At 35.6% G+C, this 15,347-nt stretch overlaps 1 protein-coding gene across 1 annotated transcript; it reads right to left on the bottom strand.

Moving 5' to 3' along the window:
• Nucleotides 1-2,258: 2,258 nt before the first annotated feature.
• LOC115987255 (4-hydroxy-tetrahydrodipicolinate synthase, chloroplastic-like) lies at nt 2,259-5,737 on the bottom strand. The gene is made up of 3 exons (XM_031110764.1): nt 5,379-5,737; nt 3,846-3,926; nt 2,259-3,287 (listed from the first exon to the last, which is right to left on the bottom strand). Exons 1-3 carry the CDS (start codon nt 5,462-5,464, stop codon nt 2,360-2,362), a joined length of 1,095 nt encoding a protein of 364 aa, XP_030966624.1. The 5' UTR covers nt 5,465-5,737; the 3' UTR covers nt 2,259-2,359.
• Nucleotides 5,738-15,347: the final 9,610 nt, after the last annotated feature.

The raw sequence follows: 15,347 nt of genomic DNA, 5'->3' as shown, positions 1-15,347 counted from the left end.
CTATTGATGGCCTTTGTAATTATGAGTCTTTGTGCCATCATTGCTACGAAAAGCCTCTCTCTCTCTCTCTCTCTCATGTCCCCATACAAACACAATATATGAGCTGTATGACTCTTACTAATAACGACTCTCCTATTTAAAGTCCAAGAAGCCCTTCACTTACAAACCACTTTTTTCTCTCTTATAGCTTTCACTCTCTCCCTCGCCTTTTATTGTAGAATCGAAGTACCTCTTTCTCAAGTCAAGAAACGAAGTTTCAGAGAAAAAAACAAGATGTTCGTCTATCCCATGTAATCCCTTGTCTTCTAGTTTTCGACATCCAAGGCTGTCAAAGAGACAACCTTAGAGTTCGCCAGCTTAACAGGTTCTTTCCTTGTAAACTCTCTCTCTCTCACTCTCTAACAACAAAGTTGTGTAAACTAACAGGAGAAGAAGAGTATTGAAAGAAGAAGCAAAGGAGAAGAAAAGGGTGAGAGTAGTGAAGATGGAAATGAAGAACTTGAAACTGTTCATGGTAAACGGAAGCATCATGGAAGAGAACGAGAAGCTGAGACAGAAAGCTTTGCTGCTTCACCAAGAGAATCGGGCCCTGTTATTTCAGCTCCAAACAAAGCTCTCTCAACAACAGAAACAGCAACAACAATCACTAAAATGAATATGTACTGCTTTTTGCAGAAACTAATTATAGAAGAATAGGTAGGAATAGGGGTCTCTGTTCTTTGATCTTTGGACTCTGGAGTTGACTTTAAGTTCTTTGAATAATTAACTAGGGTGGGGAATGAATAAAGGAAAAATGGGTTGTTGGCCTTTTTATGAGTAATACATGCATGGATTATAATGTATAATAGTACAACTTTTGAGTCCTATGAGTATTACATGGAATTTAATGTAGAATGCAACAACTATGCATGTAATTATATATATAAACCTGTGATTTTGAGTTTTTAGAGAAAGAGTCAGAGAGAATTTTTTTTTTTTGTGGGGGAGGATGAGGTAGTAACATAAGTCCCAGAGCGTCTCAAATCCACTCCAAAATAAGTTTACACAAAGGAATATAGGATATAAAGAGCATGTGTATTTTATTTGTGAGTGGTGTAAACCTCCAAGAACCTGAGAGTTTGAAATACAAGAGAATGATGAATTAAATGACAAATTGGCATTGGGTCGACGATTATTTTAATAGTAAATTTTACATTAGAAAAACATTAGCACCTGTTTTTCATTAAAGTCTGACATTAAATAGTGCGAGCTTTAGTTTATAGGTACAAAAGCACATGAATATGCAGTTTTTGTCAGCATTGCTGGAAATTCTACACTAACCATTCCTACTGCTACTTTCTCAGAGTCAAAACAATAGCCCAAAAATCTCACAGCCCTAACAGAACCCTTGACTTGGGAAGCAATATTTAGAGACGCAATGACAAGCGGACGAGGATATTCAGCCATAAAATATTATGAGGAGCATGAAGCAGGAAGGAATAGGAAAATATTGATTTACATTACTGGAATGTTTGTCTAAATAGAGAGTGCTGAGAAACCATATGAAGCCTAAATGCTACAATGCCAAATAAGATTGTATTGATTGAGCTATTCTAGAATTAGGATGGAGAGATATTCGAATTTGAGTTCCTTTGTGTGAGAACCGAACGGTATCACTAGACCACAATACTCTTGACAGAGTACAGAGCTCTTAAAATGCAAATAAATATTCCAAAAACCAAAAGCACTGAAGATTAACAGTGTCCGCACTGAAGATTAACAGTGTCCGCGCATGTAAGTTACATTCAGCCAGCTGGATTCAAATGTGCATTCCATCTAACCTGCAATTAACTCAATGACTATGCTACAGCATTTTAGCAAAATCTATGATAATCCGTACTATAATGAGAAGCAGCAAAACATACTCAGAAAACATTTGGGCCTACAAAATCAACAGACCCACCTGCAAAAAGGAAATCAGTGGAAATGTTCCATAGAAATTGTAGTTATACCTTTTTTATATATATAGACATATATATTTTTTTTGATAGGTATATATATAGACATATATACTATAAGATACTATGGATTATTGCCTAAATAAGCTTAAGCTTGAAAAAAAAATCTAAAGAACTTTATTTATGAATTTATAATGGGTGAGAAAGGCAAAAGACAAACTCAAACTGGCACTTCAAAACCCAAAACAAGGGGCCGTTTGGCACATAAATTTAAATACATGTTTTCAGTTTTTAAACAATATTACACGCATTTTCACATACTTTTTTTCTCACGTATTTTTACACATGTTTTCAAACAACAAAACATATTTTTAAGCACATATACCAAACACCCCCCAAATATCCAGAACTAGGAAAACAAACTAATACCGACCAATTAAGATAAAGTCATCATCGTCAAGAACCTGAACATCTTTTTCTCCTACAAAATTCTCCCGGCCAATTTCCTTCACCAAATTAACAAACTCTACCCTCTTTGCCAGAGGAAGAGGTACATATGGGAGCCTGAAAACTGGCCTCACAACTCCAAGTTGAGCAAGAGCCGTGTTTAAGCCAATGGGATTTGGCTCAAGAAAAAGCCACTCCATCAGAGGCATGAGCTTTGCATTCAGTGAAGGGTTTTTTCCTCCAAACATAAGTTCCCGCATTAATCCAGGAACAAGGTTGCTAGTAACAGATATCACCCCAGTCGCTCCATAGCTCCATCTAGAATCATGACACTCATCATCATTCCCACTCCACACTACTATACCGTTATCTGTATACTGTTTGACCCGATCATTTCCAACACACTCCTTAACACCAGCCAAGTAAGCACTCTGGGCTATAGTGTGAATTACACGTGGGGGAATATCTTGGCCAGTCCGCGAAGGTACATTGTATATGATGCTGGGACCCATTGATAGAACACTTTCAAAGTGAGAAACCATTCCCTCCTTGGAGGTTTTGCCATAGTAGGGATTAATGTGAAGGGCACCATGCATTCCAACAGCAAAACCCTGTTCAGTAGCATGAATTGCTTCCCTTGTGGAATTGCTTCCAGTGTTTCCAATAACCTTAATTGATCCACCAAAACAGTTTACTGTGTGGCCTATAAGCATTATATGTTCATCCCAGCTCATCAATTGGCCTTCACCAGTTGTGCCACCAACAATAATACCTTCAGCGCCTTTGACAATCTGCATGTTCACCAAGTCATCGTACGCTTCTAGATCGAATCTACCATCAGGTAGGTATGGAGTTTTGATGGCTGTTATCAATCTAAGAGCCTTTATATCATCTGTAGATGTCCTGAAAACACAGTAAGAGAATAAATAATATCTAAGGCACCAATTCTCACTACAAAAAAATAAAAGTATATCTAAGGACAACCACTACAGTACTACTATTTCTTTTTAAACAAATTAAAATGTTCCATCATTTTATTTACTAATGATGTTAGATTTGTTAAAACACAACCACACACTTACACCAGCACAAATGCACAACATTATGTAATTTGTACAAACTGACCAGTACACTACCAGCAGTCAGTAAGACAACCAAAAAAATTTATTTTACTTGATCAATTCACAATACCAGACAAATGACTCCAATACTCACAAGCCAGCAATGGCTATTTGGGCATAGATTTAGATACTGTTCATGTGAAAGAAATATTGAATATATAGGCTTTTCTTTCAGAACCTAATTAAAGCAGAGCTGATCTCTGACAAACTATAAGTACAATACACATTCACACACCAGACATTTAAAACATTAAATACAAGGCACTACAGATGGCACAACAGCCCAGATATTTGATATAAAGATGCATCTATATGGAGAAAATGCCATTTGATAAATTACCTATTTTTAACTTCCAAACTGCGCATTGGAAGATGGAAATTAGGTATTACAGCCGCTTGCGGAGACCTCCACTTTGCATTCCTACCTCATAGCAACAGAGAAAATGAAATTAGCAAAATTAGCAAAAAAGAGTTTTTGGCAAGAAGACTTGGCCCCTTTCTCAAGTTTCATGACAGCACTTGTTAGCATTAGAGTTCAGCAAAGGGACAGCCCTCCATACAAATATAAATCGATCTATAAAGATCAATTATTTGTCTAAAAGACTAAGTAAAAAAGTAACGAACCAAGAGAAATTAATTGCAAAAATAAATCAAATGTACACAAGACTATGTGGCTGAGCAGAAATTGTATTTCATTTGATTCTTAAAACAAAAGCTTAACACAGCAGTCATTCTAGCTCCCCAAGTACCCCCTCAAAAAAAAAGGCAGTTGAAGGCTTCAAGTCAATAATGTGATGTTCTAAATTCAAATTAAAATTTTAAGCACCTAAAAGCTTGTCTATCAAACAAAGACTTTTCAGTTTTTAACCAAAATTTTTTTTTCCAGTTGCTTGCCACAAGATTTCTCCTGCATCCTGGACTAACAAAAATTAGCTGAAGTAAATGGCAAAGGAACCTATACAATGCTTTTCAAAATCGATACAATGTCCATCCTAAACTTCAAACGGAGAAATGTTCCACTTTAGCTATAGTTAATAAGCACTTTGCCCTCTACCGTTAGGATTTCCGTCAAATTTAAAATCCAAAAATCCGCCAAACACATTATTACCCACTACCAATTGCTCAGCTTTGAAGAAGGTGACATGCAATCAACCAAAAATAAGTAACAAAGAGGAAGCTATTAGCATGTCTTCATGTCACAAAAATCTTCATTTACTCGACTTAATTAAAACAATAAACACAATAATATAATAATAAGATTGATTCTAGGGATACTACAAAGGTTTTTTTTTATTATTATCTTATTTTATAATTTGATAGTTAGAGAAGGGGAATTTAAACTATAGATGTCTCCGTTAATATATTACTGATGTTGCACTGATTACATTCATTGTCACGTCAGTTTACATTCTACTAGAATCAGGAGTTCAACTTTAGCTTCGCAAGCAACAACCTAGACACAACATTCCATAGTCTGAAAAAATCCCATTAGAATGCAGATGCAGCTCACAGGTTTGCGAAACTCAAACATAGCAGAAAATGTGTGTGTGCGCCCTAATAGCTAATATATATACACACACATATATAATTTCCTTTCTTTGATATATGCAAATATTGAACCTCAGATCTCTTGTTCAATCATCAGAGAGACTCTACGTTGAGCTAACTAAAACCCATATAAAATTTCCTATTTCTATTTCTTTTTAAAGTGGCGAGAAACAAACACTACGACAACAAAAATGGATCACAGATCAGATAATTTAAAAAAAAAAATTGTATAATAATGGATTTATTAGTTAACAAAGTAAGAAAGTGACAGCAATTTGATTAAATAATAATGATGATGATGATAATAATAATAAAAAAGATTAACCTCTTATAGTTATCGGGAGAGGTGGGACGCGCAAACTGTAGAGCAGGGCCCCTGAGTGACAAAGAATTGCACTTCAAAGCAGCCATTGCAAAGAGTGAGATTTAATCAAAAACCGAATAGAAAGTAGAAGAAAGGGAAGGGGGATGTGTTCAGTTAATAATAATAATAATGGTAGTGGTGAAGAAAAGCATGGTGGCTTCGCCGTCGCCGCCGGAGGAGGAGGAGGAGGGTTGATTGTGGTTGGGTGGCGGCTTCAGTTTAGAGGCGGCTGGGCTTTTGAGAATAGAGAGTTGCTTTGTTAGGGCTTTTTAAGTTTGAGGCGGGTTGGGAAACGTAATTTATGAATAACATGATAGAACTTTTATTTGATATAAAAGACTAGGAGTAGAACTTGACTTTGATACGAACCTTGTATGCATTGCCCACTAAAAATCTAGTTTCAAATTTTCAATCAAATCCAAACGCCTAATTATTGTATATATTTAATATTTGTATTGATTAAAAAAATTTAAATAATCTTTGTCTGTTTCGAGAGAGAATTAAATTCAACGTGATGATAATGTTGTATTTAACTCCAAACCCTTTTGCAAAGGTTATTTAAGAGCATTCACGTTAGACGATTATGTTAGTATAGTTTTATTAAACTTTGTACCATTTGATTAATCTTTTTGGGGGGAAAAAAAAAGAAGCACATTTTTAGTCTCTAAATGTGAATTTAGGTGTTTGGTAAATTTTCATAAACGTGCTTTTTCCCATTGCAAATGTGAATTTAGGGCTAGTTTGATAAAAGATTCCAAATAACAGTCTTCAATGTTTAAGTGGGCAAAAAAAAAAAAAAAAAACAACGTATTTGGTAGGAAATTTAATTTAGGATTGTTTGAATTACGTTTCTCATTTTAAAGTGTTTGAACACTATATTTAGATAATTCATCCATACTAGTGTTCAAATTTCATATAACATTATTTTATAACATTTTTGTAAATATGTTAAAAACTATAAGCCCCACCTGATGAGAGAATTTTCTCTCTCTTCAAATAAAATAATAATACCTTTACTATACTCATAAGTTTTTTTAAAAAACACATACACATACCAAACATACAATTATGTATTTTCACATTTTAGAATATGTTATTTGAAACATGGTACTGCGACTCAGGAATAATAATCATGGATAAATTGAAGCGCTGCCGAGATCAACTGCAAAGTTGGAATTGGAGAGTTTTTAGGCATGTGAACAAGGTGCTGAAGCAAAAATAGTCAAAACTCCAACTACTTGAAGCCACAGAACGTGGGAATGAGAAGGCGGAGGAGATTAGGAAGTTAAGGTTAGAAATAAATGAGTCTTTACTAAGGGAGGAGATTATGTGGAATCAAAGGTCCAGAGCTCTCTAGATAAAGTGGGGAGATCGAAATACAAAGTTTTTTCACGCCATAGCTAGTTAAAGATGAAGGCAGAACAGTATAGTGGGGCTGCAAGATTTGAAGGGGGTGTGGCAGGAGGAACAGGGAAGGGTTGAGAGCCTAATCTTGGAGTACTTTGCTACTATCTTTAAGTCAGATCACCCTTCTTCATTTGAGGCCAATTTGAGTGCAATTAATAACCGAGTCTCTCCTGAAATGAATGATGAGTTACTAGCAGAATTCAAGGCAAACGAGGTGGCGCGAGCTATCAAATAGATGCACCCAACAAAATCACCTGGACCAGATAGTATGTCCCCGATTTTCTATCAAAAATATTGGGACTTGGTAGGTACTGATATTATTAATTGTGTTTTGAATGTGCTGAATGTTGGGATATTTCCTAGTGGTCTTAATGAAACTTACATTTGCCTCATTCCAAAAGTCAAAAACCCCCAAAGAATCATTGAATTTAGACTGATAAGTCTATGCAATGTTCTGTATAAAATAATAGCTAAGGTCTCAGCTAACCAGCTGAAAAGAGTCCTTGCAGTTGTGATTGATGAATCTAAGAGTGCTTTTGTCCTAGGAAGACTCATTATAGATAATGTGCTAGTGGCTTTTAAAACAATGCATAGTATAGACCAAAGAAGGAAAGGAAAGGAAGCCCTTATGGCTCTAAAGCTCGATATGAGCAAGGCTTATGATAGGGTAGAATGGGGCTATTTGGAAGCAATGATGAGAAGGTTAGGGTTTCATGATAGGTGGATAGCCCTTATGATGATGTGTGTGACATCGGTGACTTATTCGGTCTTGATCAATGGTGAACCCAAAGGAAAAATCATCCCATCAAGGGGGCTTCGACAAGGTGACCCAATCTCTCCGTATCTCTTCCTACTTTGTGCGGAGGGTTTAACGGTTATGTTGAAAAGGAGGAGTTAATCGAGAATATAAAAAGGGTCACGTTGTGTAGGGGTGCCCCAAGAATCTCACATTTTCTATTTGCGGATGATAGCATAGTTTTTTGTAGGGCTTCCCTTGATGAAGCGAGTTGGGTCATGAAGGTGCTTGAAGATTATGAAGGTGCTTAAGGATTATGAAGGGGATTCGAGGAAAAGGCTTAATAAGGAGAAAACTTCCCTATTTTTCAGCAAGAATACAAGCAGGGAAGTCCAAGACCAAGTAAAAGGTTTGTTTGGAACTCAAATTATAAGACATCATGAGAAGTACCTTGGGTTGCTGCCTTTAGTGGGAAAGGGGAAAAAGAAAGCTTTTAACCGCATTAAAGATATGGTGGGAAGGAAAATTGCGAGGTGGAAAGGAATACTCCTTTCCAATGCAGGGAGAGAGATCCTTATAAAAGTCGTGGCCCAAGCCACGCCTACCTATACCATGACTCCCGAACTCTTTATCCAAGGAGTTGAACTCCATGGTGAGAAATTTCTGGTGGGGGCAGAAGGATAAGGAACAAAAAATGGCGTGAATCTCTTGGGAAAAACTTTGCATGCCGAAGATGGAAGGGGGCATGGGCTTCAAAGACTTAAAAACTTTCAACCTAACGCTCTTAGCAAAGCAAGGTTGGAGAATCCAACAAAACCCAAACACCCTTGTCCATAGAGTCTTTAAGGCAAAGTACTTTGCGGGGAGCTCATTTAGGGAGGCGCAATTGGGCTATAGACCATCCTATGTATGGGGGAGTATCATGGCAGCCAAGGATTTAATCATGATGGGGTCTAGATGGGTCATTGGAAATGGGGTAAGGGTTCATATTTGGGAGGATAGATGGATTCCAAACCTGGACTCGTTCAAAGTAATCAGCCCGAGAGGTCTTTCAACTAATGTTGTTATGGTATCGGACCTCATCAATAGGGAGACCCGTGGTTGGGATGCTAATCTGGTAAGAAACTCATTACTTCCCCATGAAGCTGAAATTGTCATGGGAATTCCACTTATTCCTAAGCTTCCTAATGACTCCCTAGTGTGGGCTTGGACTCCTGATGGTCGTTTTTCTGTTAGGAGTGCCTACAAGGCAGCTCAGAAATTGATGCCAAAGCTAAATCCACATGGAGAAAGAGGAGAAAGCTCAGATGGGTCAAAATCTAAAGCCATTGGGAAGCTCATTTGGAATTTGGACTGCCCAAACAAAATTAGGCATTTCATGTGGAGGGCATGTAGAAATATTCTGCCAACAAAGTGTCTCCTAAAGTCAAAAGGATTGGAGGTGGAAGCTAGCTACGACGTATATGGAAGAGATGAAACTATTAGTCACATTCTATGGGGATGCCAAACAACAGTAGAGGTATGGAGTGCAACAAAATTGAAGCTTCCTTTGCTGCCTAAAACTCACTTGGATTTTATGGACATTGTCTGGGAAATTAGGGAGAGATGCCTCGAGGTAGATTGGGAATTGATTGCAACCACGGGTTGGAGTTTATGGAGTAATCGGAATAAACTCATACATGAAGGGAGAGGCAAAACAGCAACTGAAATGGTAGGGTTTGCAGTAGAATATGTAAAGGAAGTGAGGCAACCTCAACAAGTCCAATCCTATTCCTCCAATTCAGGTATGCTCTCTTGGACTCCCCTCAGCATGGGTTGGTACAAAATTAATACAGATGGAGCTGTTTTTGGAAACATTGGTTGCTGCGATGTGGGAGTTGTGATTAGGAATGAGAGGGGCCAGCTGATGGGTTCGATGAGTAAACGAATGAAGTTGTCGTTGGGTGCACTAGAGTCGGAAGCTAAAGCTATGGAGGAAAGGATACAGTTGGCATAGGATCTTGGACTAAAAGAAATCATCATTGAGAGTGATTCGCAGATTGTGGTGAATGCATCAAGAGGGGAAGGTCCTATTCAAAGCTCCATCAGAAAGGTAATTGAAGGTATCGAAATGTCTTTGAGGCAATTCAGTTTGTGGAAGGCTATTCACATCAGTAGGGGCAGTAATAGGGCAGCCCACATACTGGCAAAACATGCCAGAGGGGTGGATGATTGTATTGTTTGGATAGAAGATACCCCCTTAGTTATTGAGGATCAAATAAAATGTGATGTAACCAATTTGAACTTTGTTTTGGATTAATGAAAGTTTATCTTATGTTGATTATCAAAAATAAATAAAAAATGAAACATTGTATAAAACAAATTTTTTACATTATGAATACTTTAAACACATGTTTTCACAACACTCTTCAAACCACAGTTTTCACATAATTTTGAATAACAATACTTGAAATTTGCTATCAAACAGGCTCTAATAAATATTCCACCAGCTAAGCTGCAACTGCAAAACGTAGAAATCATAATAACATTAATGTTGGAACTTTTGCTTTTTATCTATAAAATACCCTTAGCTTTCTCATGAAAGCTCCATTTTACCAAACTCTTTCACCACAAAATATTTATAAGAAAATCATACGGAGATAAACAATTCCAATAATCTAACCACAAAAATAATGATATCCATAGAAATTCATACGAAGATAAGCAAATTGCAATGATTTAACCACAAAATACTTATAGAAAATCCTACAAAGATAAGCAAATTGCAATGATCTAGGTCATGGGTTTAGGAATTAGAATTTTTAGGGTTACGGACAGATAGATTTGAATTGGTTTTGGGTTTACGGAGAGAGAGATGTGTTTATATTAATTAGCCATAAACCTCTAGAGTTGCTTTGGGGTTATAGGAAGAAAGAGAAGGAGGGTGAAGAAATGAGTGGATAGGGTGCAATCATACCAAAACTAATGCACTTGATCCCATCAAGCGTGTTTGGACGAGAGTAGAAATAGGATGGATGATCCCCTAGGAAGTCTGCGTGTTGCACCCATTTCTTTTTTATTACCCAAAAAAAAAAAAAAGAGTGGATGGAAGATTCTAGAGGATAATAAGAGAAGGAAAAGGAGAAGATTTTTATGGAAATGAGAAGAAATGAGTAGATGAGAAAAAGAGAAGGAATAAAGAAGAGAAAGAAAAGGGTAAAGTAATGTTTGGTAACAGTTTTTGTTTTCTATTTTCAAAAACTTGTTTTCGGGGATATAAAGAAAAACAATTTTCTTATATTTTTGAAATTAAAAACATGTTTGGTAAGTTGAAATTAAAAAAATAGCTTTTTTAAAGAAGAAAATAGAAAATACTAAAATATGTTGTTATTATAATTTGAACTCTAATGCTAGACAGATTTATTAAATTAAATGCGTGATTTCATTGACTTTTGAAAATTAGAAACTAAAAACAACATTTTGCATACTTTCAGTTTCCTTCACAAATTGAGTTTTAAGAACTGTTTTTGTTTTCTGTCCATTTTGGGTTGCCAAACAAGTTTTTTAGTCTCAAAAATAGAAAATTATTTTTGGAAACAGAAAATAAGGGAAAAAATAGTTACCAAACATACGCTAAGTGTTTATGTTGCCTTCATGTGTCAACTGTAATGTAACTATGTAAGGCAATGTACAAAAATAAAAAAATAAAAATTTTTTTTTTGCTATTATTAACACAATATTTTTACAATAATTTCATAATAATGCTTAAGTGACAAGTTATTGATTCTCATTTTAACTCCATCATACATCATTTTTATTATTATTTAATAATAGATTGTCATAAGAAATTTGTTGTGAAATTTTTATACAAAATGTTGTGTGTGTAGATTTAATCAAAATTTATAATTAAAACAAATAATTGCCATATATATTTTGTCCTTTATGGTAATCTACACTTCAACCTGCAAATTTGATAAGTGCTAATGAAATATTTAGATTTTTCATAAAACACTTTTTAACAGCTTTTACCAAACATTCTGTTAAAAAAAAAAAAAAAAAATACTCAGTTTTATACTGCACTTTTTGAAACCGCCATTTTTTCAAAAAGCACGGTATCAAAGAGTTTACCACAACAATTGATATAATAATAATAATATTATTATTATTATTATTATTATTATTATTATTATTATTATTATTAACCTCTTATAGCTATCAATGGTAGTACACACACTAGATTCAAGTTATACTTGGTATAAGTTTTGTCATTGTTACATTACTTAATAACTTTTAATTGGATATATTTTTGACAAATCCATTGTTAGATTACATTGTCTTCTTATCCCATTCATGCTGGTAAAATATCAATATGATCATAGATCAGTAAATGTCATATAGAAAATGTTTATCTTTCAAATTTTACATACTTTAAAATTATACACAAAACATTAGTTTTTGGATCAAAAAGTAAATAACATTCGACTGTCAACTAACATGAAATTTGGTGTCAAGAACAAAGAAGATATGTAATTTAACTGTAAGATTTTCAAAATATTAACCTAATAAAAAGTTATTAAGCAGTGTAACATTAATATCATCTTTTGTTTGTAAAATTTCCATTCTCATGTAAGCAAGTGGGTTACAGAGAACAGATTAGATAAAACTAAAGTTTGCTAGGCAGAACCGTTACTTCTCTGGTGCAACAAACTTTGTTTCCTTGAACTTTCTAATGCTCGAATATTGTGGCAAAAAATGGGGTTCTTACACAGTGATTGATGATTTCTTTGACATTGTTGGTTCTGAAGAGGAATTGGTGAACCTTGTACAATTGGTTGAGAAGTATGTTTTCCCTTTTTCACATTATTCATTTTCTTCTTTTCTTGGATCTCTCATCCATCTGTGATTTTTGTTTATAATCTTAAGTAGTTTTCTCAATATAAAATTGATAATGCTATTGGAACTGAACCACAGGTAGAATGTTAACGTCAACACTGTTGTTCTGAGAATGTTGAAATTTTATTTCGGCACTTTGCAACACAATCTTTGGCATTGGAGACTGATAGAGATATATTAGACATATGGGTCCAATGTAATAGGCCCAAGCCTACTCCTATTTGTACTAATAGTTTAGGGTTTAGTTGCCTATATATACTCATGTTATGATTCATTGTAACACATGTTATGTATTACACTCTTACATGATAAAGATGTAGCCCTTAAGGGTTTCCTCCGTGGTCGTAGGCTGACAAAGTTGAACCAGGTAATCCTCATGTTCTCAGTGTTCCTATTCTATACTTCCTCTTCTGCATCCACTCTAGCACATACAACATGGTATACACATCCACTCTAGCATATACAACATGCATAGTATACACATCACGTTGCTAATATATACAGAGACAAAGCATTCATGTGGCAAGGATGTAATGTGACAAGTCACATAATTGACCTTGCTGACTGATGTAGTTACTTCTCTTTAATGTAGTATATATTTATAGAGATTGAATTAAATATTATCCTTACGAATAAAGGTTTATATATGTTGAATAATGTCAAAATTGTATTTTGTTTCATCTCTAGTGGAGATTACCCTAAAAATGGAGTTTAGATGGCATCTAAATTTATAGAACAACCACAACAACAAGAAGCCTTAATTCCAAATTTTTGGGGTTGGCTATAGATCTTCAAAAGATTAATTAGGGACACCCATGATATCTAGATTTATAATGAATTTAGCTTACCTCAAGTATTTTTTTAATTGAACATCTCCTTTTGTTTTAAATATTCTACGGTAAGTGATAGTAGGTTTTTTTCTCCATATTTTATATAGTTAGTAGGCGATGTGACAGTTTCCCATTAAAACAAAAGGAAATATCTAGTTAAAAAAATACTGGAGGTAAGCCAAACCCATTTATAATTATAAAAAGGAACTCTTGAACATCTCATATTGCATATGTTTAGTCATTCAAATAGAGATTATAGGAGCAATGTTTTCAATGCAGTGGTTGAATTTGCTTAAGTTTGGCTTAAAGGAAGCCTAGTGGGTGAGTGACAAGTTTGTGCCAACTATGGATTATTATATGAAAAATGGGTGCATATCATTTACCTTAGGACCTATTACTATAGTCCTTGTAGCTCTCTATTTTGTGGGGCTTAAGAGCATTCACATCAGTCCGTAAAAAATTTATCACCAATTTGAGCTTATGAGCAATTGTGGGAGTCTATTGCATGATATATAGACCTGGGGGAATTAGAGCAAGGGAAATTATTAAAATATTGAATGCTTGTAACATCGTGCATTATTCATGGTGGAGGAGTTATTATATATACTAGTCGCAAACTTGTGTGTTGTGCGTGATAATTTTTTTTTTTATAGTGATCTCATTATTATTATTATTATTATTTGCAATCTAGTTTAATTTAATAAAGAGTAATGAGTAATGTATTTCATAACCATGTTTTCATTTATTATAGGAACAATAAAAAATGTAATATATATAATTTATGTGGTATCAAAATGAGAACAAAACAATTTTTAATAGGAATTCAAAAGGCAAGTTAGTGAACATATTCATTTTTTAATAAAATTTATTTATAACTGTAAGGACGCGATTTGTAACGACTCGTAACAGAGTTGGGTTCGCACGTAAAAAGGCCCAAACAATATGATTTATAGAGCGTGGGTTTGAAAGGCTAGGCTCCAGTCACCAGACGGTGGGTTTTTCGTGATGTTCATACGTGGTTAAGTCGTTTTCGCCCTGAGAGTCTTTCTCCTGGAGGCGGGCTGGGAGGCTCTGATTTTTGGCCATTTTTCCCAGCCCCTGCTCTGGATTGCTTACTTTTCCTTTTATACTAGCATGTGTTCCTTATCCTTCGTCCACTTGTATGATCGACTTTTCCAAGACTGATACTTGTCCCATCAGCCCATATCCAGAGTGGTTGGGGGTGGTTGTAAAAGTTGGAGAGTATGGCTCTGTCAGGCGCAGAGTATTGAATGGCAGTAAGGGCAGCTTTCCCTGGTCGTTATGCTTTCCAGCGTATCCTTCTCTTTTGACCTAGATATTTTAGATTTTTTCCAAACTGTTCCTATACCGTTTTTGCCCTTCCTTCCAATGAGACCTCGGATATGCCGATGACTGAATCATCCTCGGCTGTGTCCTAAGACTATCTTGTACTTGTATTACCTGATCCTGGGCCATAACCTTCCTTGGCTCAGGCCTTGGGCCCTAATGAATAAATGGGCCAGGGCCACAAATTATTGGGCCCCACAATAGCCCCTCAAAATCCTGCTGTCCGACCTCTTAGTTGGAGATGAGGGTTTTGGTAATGCCAAGCCTTTATTACGGCTCGTTTAACTTGGTCCTTCATTAATGTTGGTGTCTCTTCATCTACCCAGGAAACATACCGGGTTACGAGACATTCCTCTAAATTCATCCACAATGTGTTCCTACCGTTTGCTTATCCAAAACGCGCCTTTAATGATTTCTCTTTACGAGACCATTTAAATTTGATGGTTATTGACGGTGTGGGGAAGTGGAACGGGTATATTCTTGTTTACAGATTTTCTTGGAAATCTGGACAGATTAAATACCTCCCGTTTTGCCCTTCATATAAGAAGAAAAGCAAGAGGTTATTTCTCTTGTACGACGACCCTTTTAATCCTCCTGAAATCTGAAACACTTAGCCTCCTCCAGAGTTTACTTTATCCGCTAGTTACACCTTAAATTGTGTTACGTTCGAGATAGGAGTAAGCAATGAAGGAACCACACCCTTCCCAGAAGTACCATGTTTTTATGAAGCTGAAAATG

Source organism: Quercus lobata, chromosome 4 (genome assembly GCF_001633185.2).
Source record: "Quercus lobata isolate SW786 chromosome 4, ValleyOak3.0 Primary Assembly, whole genome shotgun sequence".
In the NCBI taxonomy this organism is placed as follows: domain Eukaryota; kingdom Viridiplantae; phylum Streptophyta; class Magnoliopsida; order Fagales; family Fagaceae; genus Quercus; species Quercus lobata.
The sequence above is the reverse complement of the archived record's forward strand: the minus strand, read 5'-3'. Positions and strand labels throughout refer to the sequence as shown.

Excerpts from the sequence above, each read along its gene's own strand:
- LOC115987255 (XM_031110764.1), bottom strand. The coding sequence starts at position 5,464 with ATGGCTGCTTTGAAGTGCAATTCTTTGTCACTCAGGGGCCCTGCTCTA. Across the intron at positions 3,927-5,378 it reads TCTCCCGATAACTATAAGAG|GAATGCAAAGTGGAGGTCTC; the intron begins GTTAATCTTTTT and ends GCTATGAGGTAG. Across the intron at positions 3,288-3,845 it reads AGTTTGGAAGTTAAAAATAG|GACATCTACAGATGATATAA; the intron begins GTAATTTATCAA and ends CTGTGTTTTCAG.